The sequence below is a fragment of the Barbatula barbatula genome (genome assembly GCF_947034865.1).
Source record: "Barbatula barbatula genome assembly, chromosome: 2".
NCBI lineage: Eukaryota > Metazoa > Chordata > Actinopteri > Cypriniformes > Nemacheilidae > Barbatula > Barbatula barbatula.
This window is the reverse complement of record NC_136767.1, coordinates 19,935,195-19,953,950: the sequence shown is the minus strand read 5'-3', so window position 1 is coordinate 19,953,950 and position 18,756 is coordinate 19,935,195. Positions and strand designations below refer to the sequence as shown.

The 18,756-nt window shown below is 37.8% G+C and overlaps 1 protein-coding gene across 1 annotated transcript in view; it reads right to left on the bottom strand.

The window, feature by feature from the left end:
* Positions 1 to 18,756, bottom strand: part of cacna1ba (calcium channel, voltage-dependent, N type, alpha 1B subunit, a) — a gene marked incomplete at its 5' end in the record, with an annotated part of 90,920 nt that overhangs the window by 60,619 nt on the left and 11,545 nt on the right. The window contains 3 exons of the mRNA XM_079472826.1: positions 6,337 to 6,524; positions 6,643 to 6,795; positions 7,016 to 7,107. Coding sequence (XP_079328952.1) covers positions 6,337 to 6,524; positions 6,643 to 6,795; positions 7,016 to 7,107 — 433 coding nt within the window. The remainder of the gene's footprint in view (positions 1 to 6,336; positions 6,525 to 6,642; positions 6,796 to 7,015; positions 7,108 to 18,756) is intronic.

Genomic DNA, 18,756 nt, shown 5'->3' with positions numbered 1-18,756 from the left:
AAGGGGGCGGGGCTAAAGGACGTGACACCGGAGAGAGAGCATGGCTTCTCAAACCAAAACAATGCTCTTTCTCCACACAAAACACATGGGACTGACATGATCCTGCCACAAGACTCGAAAACCACGACAAGGAGAGGCAGGATCATGACACGGCCTGCTTTATGATGAATATTAAAATGAAATTATTGTTTCCAATATTGCGGTTTCCTTCTCATCAACATTATTAATGAGATTTGGTGACTGACTAGACTTGAAATATGTTGAATACAACGTCAATGTTAAAAGTAAGCCAGAGCCATTAACAGTCACGTGACTTATTACTTAACATTGATTTGCTGATGGCAGCACAAAAATGTGCACACAGTGCCCTTCACTAGAGTCTATACTGAGCAAATACAAGGAAAACCAATTATACTAACATTACTAGAAAACATCTATTGTTACAAGGCACTCTGGAATACTTAATTCTGACAGTGACGTTTAATACTGATTTTACATAAATTTACAAATATATACAGTATATATATAGTAAATACTACATTGAAATTAGGGCTGTCAACGTTAAAACATTAACGCATTCATTTTTTCAGATCAACACGTTGAAATAATTATAAGTAAGTAACATTTATTTGGTCATTCTTTCTCTAGCGTTACATTTTATAATCACACTATTCTTAAACCTGCTACTGTTACTCCTGTCATTAATGTTAATCAAAGAACAAAAGAAAAGAGGAATTCATTGTGTTTCGTAGCATTAATGAAAATTCTTCTGTATTTGATTAAGAATCTTGCATTAAAGACTGTAAAGTGTTTGAGAACTTAATTCAATTTTTCTATGTATTTACTACCTGTTAGACATGATAGCTCTCCATTATACTGTAGCATCCTTCAATATTGAACGGCCATAAATAATGTAAAAATAAAGAAAGAAATATAAATTTAATGGAGACATCAGTCGCAGTACTAATATCAGAATGTTTGCTTTCATTCATAAAATTATGTTGTTAAAGGAAAAATTATATAAATTGCCTAATGGCTAATTAATCACAATAATTTACATTATTTACAAATGATTAAACTGCATGTTTGTCTCGACAAAAAAAGCCACTTAAAAGTTTTTTTTCTTCATGCTTTATATTTTTGTGAATTGCAAGGTTTGCATTTGTTATACCAATGAGCAAATCAATATTTTGTGTCCAATTATTTACTAGTAGCTGGGTAATAAGCAGGATTACGCACATTTAAACACTTTTTGTGGCAAAATAAGCATCTTTAATGTGACACAAGATTACACTCAAAATATTTTGGTAAAACTTTACTTTTATACTTTCAAACAGATTAAAATGTTGAAAACTGCCTCAAACCCAAAGATAATACTTGCTGGGTGACGTTAATATTAATGTTGACCTCCAAAATGGCCATTTAAAAATGATAAATCATTTTAAAACTATCATGTGTGATTTTTCTATTATGAAAATGGCCAAAACACTTCCTCCAACTGAACATGAATCTACATGTTTTACAGAAGTGTCTGAAACACCAACATTACATGTCTGCTGCGAATCGACTTTGGAATCGAGAGCACGGAGGACGAGAGAGAACGGATGCTAGCCTCCAATATTCCATTGACATAAACTTCTAGTGTCCAGGGTAATCACATTATCTCTATAAGAGCCAAGGTCTGGATGGTACGATCTAGGAACATTCATCTCTTATTAGACCACTCATCAAGGACCCCAGAGGACTGCTCGCAGGATAACATTTGGGGAGGATGCCATCTTACAGGAGAGAAACAGAGACGTGAGCTTTTGATCAATCGAGAAGTCATCCAGCGGTCATTACAGTCAGTAAGCTGAAGATGCTGTTTTCAAATGTGTGGTTTATGAAATCAAGATTCCTTCCACAAAGGAAATCCAAAAGCATTAGAAGCTCTTTGGAGGTCAATATTGGCAACACAATGCCACAAAAGAATACAAAATAAAACCAGATATTGCTTCAACGTATTATTAGTAACAATAGCAATTTCACCCAGCGTCAAATGCGGTAAGAGAAAGTTGAGTTTTATTTTATAGGTGGCTGCTCTTCCGGTAAACCACATGAGTGGCATAGACTTCGCTCCCTCATGTGGATCCAAAAGCGATCCATCTCTGCTCCCCGCAGGGCTATTTTAAAACATTTAACAGCAGATCGATCAAAACATCTATGGCACGAAAAATGCAGTGTGCCAGAGTACGTGTTCACAACACACCACACAGATCACAGAGTTCACTATTGCTCTCTGACCAACAGCCCCAGGTGTACCGCACGATTTAGACTGCTATAACTCAGCCATAATGTTAAATACATGTGACACAAACAAGTCGAATGACTGGGATCAAACTAAAACAAATCACTGAGCCTACTGCAGTAGCGTATGAAATTAAGATTTTGGAATAGAAAGTTTTTTTTTTAATTAATTGCACATGCCCCAAAAATAACCGGATGTCTGAGCCGAGTATTTCAGATATATTACGCAATTTCAGTTCAACATTTATGATGGGGACTCTTGCAAATGAGCCGCACGCTGATCGGAGCCTATCAGAGCTCCATTAGAAAAACGAAAATGAGGAACCAAGTGGAAGCGTATTGATCTCCAGAGAGAGGCCACTGATCTGATCCGTATATCCTCTCTCCAGTCCAGACTCTGCAGCGAGGGGATCTAATTATAGAGAGGAGATGGTGATGCTTGCATACGCAATTGCTCTCTACCAATTTATCCCTGAAATGAACCAGCACGCAAGCAGCATTTCTTTGTCATTTTGACAAAAAGTTTAATAAAAACTACTGGGATTGGGCCGATTGTCTGTTTTGGGGGAATATAATACAGAAAAAAAATAGGAATAGATGTGTTGTAAGCGCAGATATTAACTGGGGCATTGTTCTCATTATAATCTCATTCCACGTCTTCCTCTGCCTGTCTTCCTGTCCGCTGAGGTTAAAGATCTCTGTCTGAGGACTGTATCTGGGGAAGATCGGAATGGGGAGATGAGGTATACCATTAGAGCCCACCCCAGAGACTCGGTTCTACCTCATGTAGTATCATGAAGTCATCACTGTATCTGAAGAGACAGAAGAGACTTATGCACACCAACAGGACCCAGGGAATACTGTGCTTTCCCTTTGTTTACAAAAACAACTATTTGCGTGTACCCCTTACTACAGTATTTGTAGGCTTGCTTCAACATGTACAAGGTGTTTACATAAATGGAAAAATGAAAATGTACTCACCCTCGTGTCATTCCAAACCTGTGTGACTTTTTGCTCCTCAGAACACAAAAATATATATATTTTGAAGGACGTTGTCAGGGTGGGAAAAAAACCCCATGAGACATTTTGAACAACAATAGGGTGAATAAATGATGACAGAATAATTACTTTTTGGTGAACTATCCTTAAGTTAAAAACAACGACTATATATATTTGTTTCTTCTGTTTAAAGAAACAGCTTTTTTAAGTGTATGGCTTCAGACTGTACATAGCACAATATTATTAGCAAACTATACTGAACATTCTACCATTCTATCATTAATGATACCAGTCTGTCAGACCATATAGCATTTGAAAAGTAAGGAACACTACTGGAATTTCAAACAGGATGGGATCAGAGGAAACTAGAAAAATTGACTTTTTAGCAGCAAACACTCAAGATGGGTAAGGTGCACACAGGGATAAAAATGGGATGAGGAATTAGGTCGTCCTTTTTCTTAAGTATCTAACTCAAGTTTATATTTCTCACCCCATTGGTAGATTATTTTGCTTGTTTTTGTCCTACATTTACTTAATTCTCATAATTTTCTTGTAAAGAAAGTGCACGTCTTTTAAGATGGTTCAATATTTGAACAACAACATGATAAAAACACTTAGTAAGATTGTGATTTTTTTGCAGTGCAGAGCATGTGCAATTCTGCCTTGATAGCATCTTGTGCTTTCACAGCCATCAGCGGCTAATATGTGAAGATAATGGATGGGGAAAAAAGAGGAACGGACTCTTAACAACAGGATTTCAAACTAATGACAGGAAATGGCACATGCCACCACATGGACCAGATTCTTCTCCTTCCCAACATCTCAATCAAGCATGTCCCACATTAACCTTCCTGACACTTACTAAAGATCTTTTATTCATATTGCCTTACTGTCAGATTCACACTCTCTCTATGATAGATAGTAGACCAGTCACAGATTCTATATGCCCTCCAGAAGCACAGGGCTAAATTCAACACTAATAGCTTTATAAGACAGCGTGATTAATCATGATATTTTTGGCCATGGTGAGAGGAAGGAAAGACACTGGGTAATTAAAAACCAGACGTGGAGATTATTCATTTTGGTGTACGGAGGATGAACTGTGGCACCCTATAGCAGATCAGAAATGAAGTGAGCACAATTCACAGCTTAATTGACAGAAAGGATTTTAGACAGCGCCTATAAAGAGAAACAGGACACCAAATTTGTGAGTGAGAGATAATCTTTATCTCTGTTTCTGCTTTGTTCATGAAATTAAGCTTTGTACTTCTGGACCAACCACAGCATCTCCACAAACTTTAGAAGTTTCTTTATTATTGTTACTATGTTGTTGCAAAGTGAAGCAGACTTTAGAGCAGTGGTCTAAAAAAATGGCCCAGCTGGCCCTGCTTTAACAAATGTTAACAGTTCAAACTAAAATTCCCTTGTAACAGTATGCTAGATCTGTGTATAAGCTCTTAAAGTGAAGATAGGATTAATCCAAATTTAAAAACTAAGGTGAAATTGACTGTAACATAAAACAAAATGAAAAAATAATTTCGTTTCAGTTTAAAGTTTGGAAGTATTTTCTTATTATATCCAACAAGTAGCCCTCTGGATGATTTGCTTACAAAAAGGTTGGGCACACCTGGTCTAGAGGGACATCATAAGTCTTTATACTCCATGGTGTCCAACCTGGGTGGCACACATCTACTGATCCTGAATCACTGCAGCTGCGTGGTGCTACTTCTGAGAGCATGGGGATCATGAAAGGTCAGTATAACCAAGCAGCAAGACATGAGAGATGAAGCCCAGTATGATGCTCTATATGACATTTAGCCAATGATTTAAGCAGAGCAGTACAGATATTGTGCTGACAACTAACAATAGACATAACTAACAGACTAACAATATTTTAGTCAATGACTGTTCATTGACCTTATATACTGAAAAATAGACAGGCCTAAAGGGGTATGTGAATTCCAGACTTTTAATAAAAATATACACACTGCGGTAACTCCTGCTATGAGCACGGATCTAAGTATTGCCTGGCTTATGGCTCAGCATCAATTTGAGAAAAGTCGGTGATTTTCTTTATTGAATTCCTTTTCTGTGCATGCTGGAACAAAGTACGAAGAACTTATCAAACTAATCTAAATTCAATGTACTGCTCGGCAAGTAAGCCTATATGGCACTCAACTGATCGGTTTTTACTTTAGACTTGGTGAAACACATTTATAGTAAATTTGCACAAAATGTGAACCAAACATAGGTGAGTAAGTTATCACCTCTCATCGCCAACTTCTACTAATAAGAATACTTTACAATTTTATTTCAATATTCCAAAAGTAAAATTCCAAAAGAATAATTATTTATCTTAATTTTCAAGAAGTGTAGTTCCAAAAGTATTAATACAAAGTGAACAAATCTGTGACATGGTGATGTTTAGTGTTAAAAGAAGGTAGCATTCAGTCCTCACTCAGTTTGTAAAAACAAGCTCAAACCACGGGTATGTTAATGTACTTTCAATGGAAATCCACGTGAAACTTCATAGAAATAGTGGAATAATTTTTCATCTTATAGCTTGTTTTGTATACAATTTTATTACTGGAGTTGGAAAAGTGGACATTTGATTAAAAATATCCACTTTTCCAACTGTGATGAGCAGGGCGGGACGAGAGCCGCGAGGGAACGGTGCGAGGCCGGTGATGCGAGTGATAACGGCGCTTCGAACGGGACTTGAATCGTCAAGAGTTGGGCGCTTCAAAAATGACAACGGCATTCCACAACGGCAACTAGCATCTGTACGGCACCTAGCGTCTGAAGACTGATGTTTACACACTGCACACAGTAGCTTATACACACTAGCTGGCCACTGTTAGACTTACATAGAGAAAAAAGTATTAATTAATCCACGTAGAAAAGTAGTCTTGTCGCAACAAGAATGCCAATTTAAACCTTTTTTTCACGAAAGAGTTAATAAAAGTGTTTTATCAAAAATGTAAAATGTTTTCAATACAGTTTGGACTTAAAACATTTTTTTAACACAATAAGCTTGTGTATTATACTTACATTGTAAAGGATGTCCACCCATCCTTCCATAGTGATGCACTGGAAGACAGTGAGCACAGCGAACAAGATGTTGTCAAAGTTAGTTATGCCGAAATTCGGACCGATCCAGTATTCTCGACAAACAGCGTCATTCTCACACATCCGCGCAGGTTGTTCCGTCCCACAGGGGAATTCAGCTACCTGCTCCCCTGAAAGAGCAACATTACTGTCAGCCATACATAAACCACATCAGTAATCCTTACAGCAATGGTATACAAGTGCTCAAAAGAAACCACAATCTCCATTAGTGGGTTAAAGGTCACATACCGGTACTGTTTTTGAAGCATGTACGGTGAAACTTGCCCATGTAGAAATCTAGACCAATGATGGCAAACATGAGGATGGCAAAAAAGAGGAGGAGACCTATCTGAAGTAGAGGTACCATCGCCTTCATGATGGACTTTAGAACCACCTGGAGACCTGAGCACAAAGACAGAGAATGTACACTGCACAATAAAAAACAAACAAGATGTGAAATACTCGCTTTAATACAAAGCATCTGCTTTTGAATCAATGTAAATAAGTTAAATATGAATAGCCTCACTTAAGTTCAACCACAACCTGTAATTTCACCCATCGGTGCATTCCAGAACGTTTCTTAAAACAATTTAAATTGTGTTATTGTTCTGTTGTGACTTACTGGGAATTCCAGACACCAGTTTGAGTGGCCGCAAGACTCTCACTGCCCTGAGTGTCCGCAAATCAAAGTCTGGACCCACTATGGTCAGAATCCTGTGGAGAAAACACACAGTATGTGTAAATAAACACATTATTTAAAGGCAATTTAATGCAAAAGCCAAGCTTAAAGGAATAGTAGAAAAATTATAACTAATAAGGCTGGGCGATTTATCGAAAAGTGATCGAAAACCGACATTAAGGAGCTCTTATCGACGTAATTTTTCATTGTCGGTTATTTCGATGACTTTCCCTTTAATATCCATGTTGACGCGTGCCACAATACCTCACTTTTTTCTTATCAGAGCAAAAGAGACAAACTATTTGATTTATTTTGGGCATACACATAAATGTAAGACATTATTAGAAACTGTGAGTTGTCTTCTTTTACGCGTGTATGCTTACAATAACATCCAAGCGTTGTTGTATTGTCCAATTTTTTTGTAAATAAAATAAACAGTGCATGTTATCAGCCGTGTCCACTCCGCTCACATAAGTAATTTCTGAAATGAGTCACTGATCCAAAACTCATCACACAAACATGAAACGTATGTCTAAAGAAGCTTAAAATGTCTACTTTTAAATGACCCAATTCAAATGGTAATAACATATTCTGTGTTTATGTAATATGCGTGAGAGACCGGTACAGTCGATACCAGACATTCTTCCAGGTATGCTCACAAATCACAAGATTTCTAGTCCAAAAATGTGAGAAATATAGATATACTGAAACACGTTTACTTCATATTTCTTTAGACAGACTGAGGAGTTTTAAGCCCTGTTCAACTGTTAAAAACTCTTGTCTGTTTCTTTCACGTTCTTTCAGCTCTTATGGAAAGACGGGTGTCTCCAGGCAGGGACCTAAAGTACACCCGACACATGCAGACACATGATTTGCTGATTTGTGTTGCGTTTGTTCTCCTGTCTTCAGTGGCAGAAAATATCCAAAAAATAACACAAAGATGTCTATATTTCGAAATGTTCAATAATTAACTAAGTATAAATACTTTGTATTTTCTTTGATTATCTAAAAATAACATGAGATAAGAAATGTTTCATTAGAAAAAAATACCCCACCTTTAGTTGGGCATATTTACACTACAAACCTTGTCAGTGATCTACACGGGCAAAAAACTAAGACAAAATAATCGTTCAATAATGGTAATCGAGAGAAAATTTTCAATTAACAGAATCTAGATTTTACTATTCTAATCTACTTAATATGATGATAACCCTGAAGAAAAGTGCTGTAACTGCTATAAGCGAGTATCTCAACATGTGATGTAAGGACAATGATGTAAGTTTGGGACTACATTTGTGATATTGGTTTAATGTCACTGAAAGTACAGAAATAACTCTTTACCACAATGACAAAGGGAGGATTAAAGGTTGATCACAGAAGGTGACACCAGATGTTACACAGACATGAATGGGTCTCACTAATATGAGTGTCTTCTGACAGCGGGTCAAAACCTATTTCTCCTACTGACCACTGACTTGCTTCCTATGATGAAACGTCAAAGCTGACCTATAGTAAAAATCTTTCCCATTCTCCTGGGTAAAACTACACCATCGGAGTCTCTCCCTCTCTCTTTCTCACACACGACTAGTAAGAACTCTGACCGGTCTCTTTTCTGAGGCTTTCAAGTGCAAAAAGGCAGAGGAAAGGACACTATGCATTAATATATTAATAGCTTTCACTTTATCTTCAGGTCTCTTACATTCTCTCATATCTATGATATGCGCTCCACTCTGATCTTTAATATGAAAACACCATACAGAAGAGCTTGGCCTCACAGAGAAGGACAGCCCAGCAAACTCACGGCTCGCAGCACAGCTTGCGTCCTCACTTGGTACGGAGACACAGTGACAGCTCACTAAAGGCTGGTGAATGTTTTGCTCAGAGGACAAAAAGAAATAAAACACACAGACCTTTCTCCTGCGCCTTAAGATACAGGTGCCGTAATTAATATTTATGATATGAAGGGATAAAACTCAGAGAATATAACCCCATTTTAACTGTTTAAGATGTTCTGCACATTTGTCGCATCTTCATGTACAGTAAAATCAAAAGTGTTCAAAAGCTGTCAAGCTTCGAAACAACAAAGAACGAGAAAGAACTAAAAAGTAGGGCATATGGCTTGTGTTACAGTCTTTTTGCACTCCAAAGAAGAAAGACATGAGCGTGGCAGTCTGTTGTGTGGTAAAATGGCTATTGGAATGGAATTTGCTTCAACATTTCACCACAATTCTGTAGAATTTTTAGTCGTGTTTCTGAAGAGGCCAGAGAGGACAGGTCATAACAACATTGAGACATGAGCAAGCTCTAGACATCCCCAGTGAACTCCAGCGCTCAAGCTGGATATGACTCTGTTAAAGAAAAACACTCAACGTTGGCCTTTGAAAGGACTGTGAGCATAGAACACGCTAGAAAAAGCTCAGCTGTTGGATAAAGGATTCGGTGTAATCACAGACTAAATCAAGAATCCCTCAGCACACCTGAACTAACACATCATTCTGCTGTCATATGCAAACAGTGGCCGATTTAAGATCATCTGTAGCAGGCCGATGAGACATGGTGGAACTTCAAAATATCTTCTTTTGTGTTCTGCAGAATGCCCAAAGTCACATGGTGAGTGAATGAAATGAAGATGACTAAATGATGAATTTTTATTTTTGGGTGAACTATCCCTTTAAATACTTGCATTTATTTAGCATTTTATTTTATCCACATAATCAGATTTGCTTAATAGGGCTATGTGTTATACTCCCACTATTTCATAAACAATTTCCATTCATAATAAAATTACATTATACATCTTGACTAAAAAAGGTGACCCTGAAGCCCTTAGCTTCCTCTCAATCAAACTAAATATAGCCTCTTATTTTAATATGTTAAATATGTACATATTAACAGCTTACATATGATGGAATTTGTTGACATATTTATAATTTGTATTGAGTGTGTGATTATATAGAATGTCAAACACTGTGTAATCGTGTACGAAAAATGCAAAAATACTAGATCTAGATATTGTGCTGGCGAGAATAAATAAACGGTAATAAATCCTAACACTCCTGTCTGGAACTGTGCTCTGATGATTTACTCTGGGAGTTTTTAATGAGAGCCAAGGACTCATCTTCAAGTCTTAACAAGTAATTTGTGACCCACATCTCCTGAGTTATTCCTTAAAAATACAGAATGAACTTACAAAACTGCTGACTGTAATACCTGCTGCATGTGTCTGTATTAAGCCACTGTGTGACAGGAAAATGGCCACATGGTAGCGCACCTCTTACCGAGAGTTTGGTTGAGATTAAGAATGATGATTCGTGTCATTCAGACCTCTCTTTTTTGCAATCATGAACAAGGTTGAATCATTATAAGAGCTGCGCCCGAAAAACACATTAAAGTTTCATAAACTGCCTTTAGGAAAGCGTTCAATATTCAAACGGTCTGAGATGCTTCTACATTAGTTAAAGGCTGAGGGCTTGCACCTAGGAGACACTGAGTACTATTTTAAAGTTCGAGCTAGATCTCTAATGTCACAGTGGACTTCACATGGTCAGACACTGTGCCCCACATTAGGCAGCAAACAGGCACAGAGACACAAATAGAGGGGGGTTATGGGAATACAAAAGCCTGACCCAGGCACAGAATAATCAGCTTGAGTATATAGTATAAAATTAAAATACTCTCAAGGCACCATTTGGATGTCCACAAATTATCACATTGGCAGAACATTCTGGATAACCCTTATGTACCCTTTCAGTACTTCGGTGACTAACCTCAGCAGTGTGTCCAACAAAGCATTTTTAAGCGGCTTTTGGAAATGGCACGTGTGGGCGCTTCAGAGAGCTATTGAAGGCACAGTTTGGTTGCGATGCTAGGAAATATCCACTGAAGTGTTTGTTATATCTGTTTATGTTGAGAGTTTGGGAAATTATAAGCAACAACATGTTCTAACTAACAAACAGATGCAAAAGACAGATAGAAGGATAAAAAGATGGCCAAAATGCCTTGCAGAGACACAGGTATTTAGCCAAACACAGACACTTATGTTCTAAAAGAATAAGAGGCCATCCACATGGAGACGCGTTTAGCTGTATGCGTAAAGATTTTGTATTGTATCTGCGTTTCGTTCAGATGAATCCGACGTTTGAAAAACCGAAACAGCTATTTTATGAAAACAAATAGATCAATCTGAAAATGGCACCCTTGCGTTTTCGTGTGTACAGCCTATCTGAATATTTTCGAAAACGCTGATGTCACTCCAGCACGCAAAGTTAATGCGCATGCTCAAAGACACTTTGAAAAGGGAAAAAAAAGGTCGGCTAGGGAAATCTCTGGCTTCGTGTGGACGTGGCCTTAAACAGATGCCACTAAAACATGTACGTAACAGTGCATTAGGCCTGGCCGTGTAAATGCAATCTAATATACCTGTTGCTGCCAACTTTGTCATTAATATTAATCTAGAAACAATATTGACAAGAAAAAACACTCACTGTTATTGGTTGGATAACTTTAGTAGCGTTATCACGCGTATACAAACAAACATGTGGAGCTGAAAAGAAACACAGAAGATCAGTGAGGGGACAACGTTCTGTCATCATTTACTCACCCTCGAGTTGTTTCAATGAACACAGAGAAAGATATTTGGAAGAATGCTTGTAACCAAACAGTTCTTGGCCACCATTGACAACCAAAGTAGAAAAGAATTACAATGGTAGTCAAAAGTCGCTTTCCTACATTTTTCAAAAAATCTTTTTTGTATTAAACAGAACAAAGAAATGTATAAAGCAATTTTTCCTACTATAGTCAATGGGGTTCAAGAACTGTTTGGTAAAAAGTATTCATCCAAATGTCTTTCTCTGTGTTCATCAGAACAAATACATTTTACAGATTTGGAACAACTCCAAGGTGAGTAAATGAAGAACGAATTTTTATTTTGGGGTGAATTGTACCTTTAAGCTGAAAAGCACAAACTTTATTATTTAGTTGTTTTGTTGATTGTATTTGTTCTCTTGCAATGTGCTTATTTGTTCTTCATTTTATTAGTAAATCTAGTCTTAAATAATTACTCGGAAGTTTTACTTAAATAATAAATACTTTGACTACATGCTACGGTATTAATGGAATTTAAATGTAAGATTAATTACTTTTTTTAATGCACATTACTGTTAAATATATTATCATAACTATTTATAATTATTTACACGTGTCATTTATTGTATAGTTTTGTTGTGATATCAAGAATCATGAAACTTCACTGCTATTGAAATCCACGACCAAATTGTTGGTATTGTCACAACCCTAAATCTGAAACTGCAAATAGTTCACAAACAAACCATCACCTCTTTCTAAAAAGTTCAGCACAAAAAGCACGATTTCAGTTTTAACACCTCCCTAAACAGCCATCGCACACTTACTCCGGAACACCTCCAGTGAGCAACATCTGGACAAGCGGCCATAAAAACAGACGTCAGTCTTCCATGAGATCTTGCGGGGAGATTAGCTATTTAATGGAGCAAAAGAGATCAGCAGTCAAACACTGGCGCTCATCTACCAGCGCAGGAGGACTCCTCCGTAAAAAATACAATAAAACAACAGAGATAGGGACGTTTACAGTTAATAGCAGCCTTCACGCTAACATTTAGCTGATGGATTTGATATTCTAGTGGCCGTTACAGCACAACTGGAAGATGTTATTGACTTATGCTTCAAGGGCAGGGGCTTGGCGTCTCCGGACGTATCCCACTGTGCCACCATCCTTACAGAGAGCATCAACAGCCTCCATAAAAGGCGTAATTTACACACAAATTAGCTAAACGGAGAGGTCAAAGTCAATCTGTCTTTAATTATTCTTGGCTGGCAAGATCCCACTCCAGCCTATAGAAGCTAGTGATGGAGAAGTGCATTTATTTACCCAAGCCAGACAATACATAACCATATGAAACCCTGTTATTATAGAGAGGGAAGACAGGCAAGATCAAAGACGTCCATCATGTCTGAATGTTGACGGACTGATGGGCGATTCGGGTAATTGCTAAATGTTCTAGTCTTCACAAAAGAAGAGATAAGGAAAGTGAACTGTGCATGAGAGGAATATTCTGCAATTAATCTAATGCAGTTGACCGCACGGTTTTAGAAAACCGCCACCATGCGTGTTTTATAATTCATCAGGTTTCAGAGAACGATAAATAATGCATTCGGTCTGATGCCGTAACGGCTCCTCATCCGCAATCCGTGCAAACAGATGAATTCGAGGTATGTGCTGTAAAGGTGAGAGATCGTTCATTTTGAGAAGTATTTTTAAAAGCAATGTACTGTAAAACATACGATATAATGTAAGTGTTTTTTATTGAGCTGTTATGCAAAGTTTGTCACTGGAATGCATTATTGCTTTCTCACACAAATAATAAAGTCATTCAGGCGGCTTGGGTGGGTGAAAACAATAAAGACGCTTACAAATATGAAAATTGTGCATTTGAGGATTGGATTAATGGAAAACAAAACTTTTCATTTGTGAAGCACAATTGTTGATCTGAATTTCATCTGTACATGGTAATGAAGCGAGACTATTGCTAATGCCCCTTTCTGTATTATGGTCAAATCTTTTGTTCCCATTCAGACAGAGATGCAAGCGGCACCTCTCAACATCACAACAAGAATGAACATATGGACCTGTAAATGGATTCCATTACGCCCCAGTAATGGTACTCCTTAAACCATGGGCAGATAAGTAAGTAATTTTTCTGTGAGACAGATGCGATAAGGAGGAGATCTCTTGAATCATGTTATGGTGATTCAAAGAAAAGATTTGGAACAACTTGATGGTGAGTAAATGAAGACAGAATTGAATTTTTGGGTGTACTATCCCTTTAAAGGAGCAATGTGGACATTTGAGCAGCATCTAGTGGTGAGATTGTGAATTGCAACCAACGGTTCACTCACCCTCCCCCCTCCCCCTTTCGAAGCACTACGGTGTCTACACAGAACAAAGATGTCATCACGTTTTTGCTTCTTTTTAAGGGAATCGCTCTGTAGAGCAGTTTGTCTGTTTAGGGCTACTGTATAAACAAAATGCTCAAATCCATGCAAGGGGAACCGCGGTGTATGTAGATAGAAACAGCTCCTAAGGTAATAAAAACATAACGCTCCATTATGTAAGGTCTTTATAAGCCTCTGAACACATAGTTATGTTTATCATATTGTCTTTCTGTCAATAGATCCTCGAAAAAGATACACATTAAACCTTTAGGCTTTGTCTGTGAATCTGCCCATATGAATTCTGTGGTTGATATGATGCAATGTATAGATTTGTTAGATTGCAATCAAAACAAAATGAAGCATTAAAACAACAATAAATGCATTACATAATAACATTTATTAGCCACACAATGCCACAATGATCAGTCTCGTTCGGCCCAGGCATGTAAATTGAAGTGCTAGCTGTGTATTTACCATTTCTCAGTTGGCCAAACAGTTCATTAAACATGCGGTGGGAACGCGGGGGCTTTTATTCTGTGCTGGCATGGGACACGTTTACTCTGTAATTTCAGAACGCGGCTCATGGCTGAGCAGATTCGAATGTAAACTGCACAGTTGTGGCTTCCCTGTTGTCTCACTTCCGACCATTGAGCAGACTAAGTGTGCGTGTGTGTGTGTGTGTGTGTGTGTGTGTGTGTGTGTGTGTGTGTGTGTTCTCTGTGCTTTATCCGCCCCACGAGACACACATCAAACATGCAAGACAGCAGTGAATGATGACATCACTAAGTCTTATCAAACGGACACTTATGGTAGAATCGACACACACTATCCAGATAAGAAGTGCAGGGTTATTTAATGTTGCGAAGGCTCTGTTCCTGTGATTATTACTTTATCATTAAACAAAGCAAAGATCCAGGAGTTGCTTTAAGCTGCGGTATAAGCAAAAAGATTCAATCTATTTAATTTGCCTCACGGTAGACTGAATCTTCGTCTCTTTAAGAAGCTGTATCGACACATCAGGGGAGAGAGAGAAGGGCTTTTCCAACCTGTTGGCACAGAAAGGAAACACAGGAGACAGCCGGTCTCATCACCATAGAGACAAAGGCGTCTCCATCGCTCTCATTAGAACACAGTGACACAGAGCGAGAGAAAGAGAGAGGGAAAGATAAAGAAAAGATGAGGTTTGGGAGCTAGGGACAGAAGGAAATAAACACAGCGTGGAACATGCAGGAATTATCGCTACCATGTTGACATCAAAGGTTTATTATAAAATTTGTATCATTAAATATAAAAATACATTGTATTTACTCTGCAAATCAGTATGCCTGTATTCCATGGCACACAGAAAGGAAAAAGACGATTTAAAGTATGCATGTGTTTGTTTTCTATGCGAAACTGTCTATAGTTATGACACTCGCATAGACGTCCATTGGAGGAATGGAATGCAGTAGTAGCTTGTGTCCAATAACAGTAACCAATAGTCCCAAACACTGCACAAAAGCAGATTAATTTCAATGTCTCCCAAATGCATTTGCTGTACAGTTGTTGAAATAACGGCATGTTTATGCATTTCAACAAGTTTGCGGACATGTCTTATATTCATAGATCTTGTATTTTAGATCTTGCGGTTATATCCGCGGGTGCTGCATATAATCTGAGGGTCGGGCGGGTAAGGTAATAAAAAAGCACATATAATATGAACGTGTTTTAAACGCATTTTCATCAGGCAGACTCAGTAAAAAAAAACATGCCGAGTATGGGATGGCTCGGGGGTCAAAGTAGAGTATCCTACATGAATCAAGTATCCTACATGAACATTTTTGTTTTTGGATAAACTAAAATATAAAAAAATGTCAATTTCAGCATGATATAAATGCTCTCCTGGACAAATAAAAATCACAGAATTGCACAGTTAATTTAGCAAACAAACAACTTCTACCAACATAGTAAAGATCACTAGTCTCCATGACAACCAATGTCGGCCATAAAAGAGAGCATCTGGAGTACCAGGACAAATAAAACATTAAGATCTTATGACAGCAAATAGGTCACAGGACCTCGGTGGCTTCACAAACACTCAAAGTGGATCTTTGGTCTTTTCTTAGCGCGAACAGAATACATTTTAAATGGTGAAAAAAAGAAATGTAGTAATGAAAGCTTCATTATCTTTAGGAGAACATACAGTACAATTTTTATCAAAAATACCAAATTGCAAAATTACTTTCAGTTATAGCAGATTACTTTGGAAAGAGGCCAAATGATCAATCAAAATAAAATGTGCTTTACTGAAATCTAACAAGTGCTTTTCTAGATTTTAGCAATAATTTGGTAATGTGAGTGCATTCAAGCTCTTTAGACAATAACCACAGATCAATGCTTTATGTGCCAATAATGCGAGCAGCGGTGGACACAAGCAGTCATGTGTCTCTTGTAACAGATAACAGCTTCTCTCTGTGAGCAGCACTCAACTCAACAGGACTCTAATCGTGACTTCAGGCCATCTTATCATTAGAAAACTGCATTTGAGCATCCTATTCGAGGTTGAGGTTACTGGATGATCTATTAAAATATATAATTTTCTTTGTGTGGACGTCTTTAATCTGTCATTTTCATGTAGGAAGTCCCACAGCAGTGATTCAAAGCTTGCAACTTTTTTGAGATGATAATAACTAGAGATGCACCGATACTAAATTTCTCCATGAGTGATATCTATTGATACTGATTCAGAAGATTAAATTAATATTTCTTAACTTTCTGAACGTAATCAATTTGTATAATGAATAGTAATATTGAACATCAACATTGACCAATACTGATTATTGGCCAATATCTGCTGCATTTATCATTTCAGCTTTTCTGAATTTACTATGTATAGGTAGATGTTTACGAAAAATGATCATTCTTGTTTCATTATGTGAACTACTAAAAATATTTCTACCAAATTTCAAATAAAAATATTGTTTCTATTTGCATTTATTGCAGAAAATGAGACCTGGCGAAACTGGTCAAAATAACAGAAAATATGCTCTGTTTTTCTTCAGACCTTAAATACTGCAAAGAAAACAAGTTCATATTCACTTTTAAGTAGTACAAAAGTCATATTTGTAATAATGTATTTAGCGAAAGTCAAATAAAATGTTTTTTAATGTGATAAACTCGATTTTTATCATAGTCTCAGGCTGTCAGTCTTTCACGTTGCTGTTGGATGACTTTGTCACCCCTGAGGTTTGATTTTGTTGAAACAGACACTAGACTGGATTGACCACAATACATCTAGAAATCATGATTAAATGCAAATTTGTAATGGTCTTACAGCGGCTGTATATGTGCATTGCTAATAATAACAAACAAAATCGCATTAGAATTTCCATTAAAAAAACACTTGCAGCAGAGGTCCTAAAGCCTACAAACAAAAATATAGCGAAAGACGGCTTAGAGATAGAAAGTTAGTGCTATAAAAATTCCTATACTGTATCGTCTGTGCAAATCAAAATCAACAGATTAAATAAGTTGGCCGTGTCAATGTATGATTTTTTTCTTTTTTGTGCCTCGATTTGTCACAAAGTAAACCATGAGCTAATACCAATTGTGAGGGGAAAAAAAGCAATTTCAAATGTTCTCCAAAACTATCGCCCCCAAATCTTTCTGTCAACACATGTCTAGGGAAAACATGGTGGCAACGAAATAAGGTAATCGATGGAAACTGCACTCGCTGTCAGTTCTTATATTCTGAGAATAATGAGTCTCTCTCTCTCTCTCTCTCAACACGGCCAGCTAATAGCATTAAAACATCACCCCTTCCTCTCTTGTCAACCTGACTTCCTGCTAACAGCTGCTGTCAGCCTCTGACGCACAAAAGTGTGCAGACCAGTGGATTGATGATAAGAGGCAAGTGATAGGAGACTGCTTTCAAATGAGACATGTACACGTGTGTCTGTGGAGCACTCGCGTGTCATGATAATGCTGCTACCGGTGTGACCGGTTTAATGTGGTTCTCATTTGAAATGTATCTTAGTGAGGGGTTAATGTAACGCCACTTAATATAATGTCGTATTAGGTTGATCCCAATATGAACCTAAACAAATAAACAAAAAAGTATTCATCCTTTGGATAAAATTTAAACACACAGGTATGGTGAATAAGAATAGATGGCCTGGTGGGGGGACTGAGGGGGCAAAAGTCTTCTGGGAGGCAAAGAAGAGAAATGTGATGTAAGGATGAGTGAGAATGGAGCAAGGAACCCACATGAGGAAAGAAGAGGTCCTGAGGGTATTAGCACAGGATGGGGGGTATCAGGGGTCTCATGAGAAACATCAAGCATTGGGATTCACACTGCAGTGCTGTTTTTGTTTTTGCATGGCAACCTGCAATAAAGCAGCATTGACTAACACAGGCTAAAGGACTGGCACAATGCATAATGCATCTGCAGGGATTGTAGCATCACTGTCCTGCATCTCCTGTCTTAGTATTTGCACAGCTTGATGTGCGGCGCACGGTCGAAAGTTGACACGCTGATGCTCCACCCAGCAGGGTTTCCTCATACACCTCTCTGAATGTCACAGCATTTCATAAGAAAACTCTGGCTGACCCCGGCAGCTGACTCATTGTCCCCACAGGACTCTAGGTATGAGCGAATGAACCTCATGTATAGTTCATGATGTGCCACTGTGGAGGTGTACTGACTTTCTAAGACATTTTGGGTCTATGAGTGAGTC